A 1,158-nucleotide genomic window follows, 5' to 3' on the forward strand; every position below is an offset into this window, starting at 1 on the left:
CCCTCACTCCCAACCCCAAATCCTGATTTTTTACCTTTTTTCCCCTCAGGCCTGGCTCCACGGCAGAGTGGGAGAGCCCTCAGGGTTTGTTTTTTTTTTTTCTGAGGGAAAAATTCCCGTTTTCCTGGACATAAACACCAGGCTCTGCTTCTCCTGAGGGAAAACCTCATTCCCACTTATCCCAACAATGATATCCCTCCATTCCCAACCCCAAAATCCCAATTTTCTACCTCTTTTCCCCCTCAGGCCTGGCTCCATGGCAGAGCAGGAGAGGCCGTGGGGGTTTGCGGATTTCCTGAGGGAAAAATTTCCATTTTTATAGATGTAAACACCAGGCCCTGCTTCTCCTGAGGAAAAACCTCACTCCTGTTTATCCCCACTGCAATTTCCCCCTATTCCCAACCCCAAATCCCAAATTTTTTGCCTTTTTCCCCTCAGGCCCCAGCTCCATGGCAGAGCCAGAGAGGCTGTGGCGATCTGTGGATTTCCTGAGAGAAAGATTCCCATTTTTCTGGACATAAACACCAGGCTCTGCTTCTCCTGAGGGCAAACCTCATTCCCACTTATCCCAACAACGATATCCCTCCATTTCCAACCCCAAAATCCCAATTTTCTACTTCATTTCCCCCTCAGGCCTGGCTCCATGGCAGAGCAGGAGAGGCCGCGGGGGTTTGCGGATTTTCTGAGGGAAAAATTCCCATTTTTCTGGTTGTAAACACCAGGCCCTGCTTCTCCTGAGGTAAAACCTCTTTCCTGTTTATCCCCACTGCAATTTCCCCCATTCCCAACCCCAAATCCTGATTTTTTACCTCTTTTCCTCCTCAGGCCCGGCCCCATGGCAGAGCAGGAGAGGCCGCGGCGGCTCCTGAGGCTGGTCCAGGAGGGAAAGCTGGAYGAGCTGCGGGATGAGCTGAGCTTGGGTGACATTCCAGAGGCTCCCGACGGGCGCTGGGGACCTTTGGGAGACACCCTGCTGCACAGAGCGGCGCGGTTCGGTCACCGGGACGTGCTGGAATTCCTGATCCGCGATTTTGGGATGGACATCGAGGTGGCCAACGGGGACTACAAGAGGCCCATCCATGAGGCAGCTTCCATGGGCCACCAGGAGTGTGTGGCCTTGCTCCTGGAGAGCGGCGCCAGCGTGGACTGCTTGAAGAA

General features: G+C 53.8%; 1 protein-coding gene across 1 annotated transcript in view; it reads left to right on the top strand.

The window, feature by feature from the left end:
- The first annotated feature begins 102 nt into the window (after nucleotides 1-102).
- ANKRD16 (ankyrin repeat domain 16) overlaps nucleotides 103-1,158 on the top strand; it is a 16,192-nt gene continuing 15,136 nt past the window's right edge. The window contains exons 1-2 of the mRNA XM_057387814.1: nucleotides 103-739; nucleotides 826-1,155. Of these exons, the coding sequence (XP_057243797.1) occupies nucleotides 836-1,155 (320 nt within the window). The 5' untranslated portion in view covers nucleotides 103-739; nucleotides 826-835. The remainder of the gene's footprint in view (nucleotides 740-825; nucleotides 1,156-1,158) is intronic.

The sequence above is a fragment of the Malurus melanocephalus genome, unplaced genomic scaffold, assembly GCF_030028575.1.
Source record: "Malurus melanocephalus ecotype Western Australia unplaced genomic scaffold, MMel_1.1 scaffold_1385, whole genome shotgun sequence".
Taxonomy (NCBI): Eukaryota; Metazoa; Chordata; class Aves; order Passeriformes; family Maluridae; genus Malurus; species Malurus melanocephalus.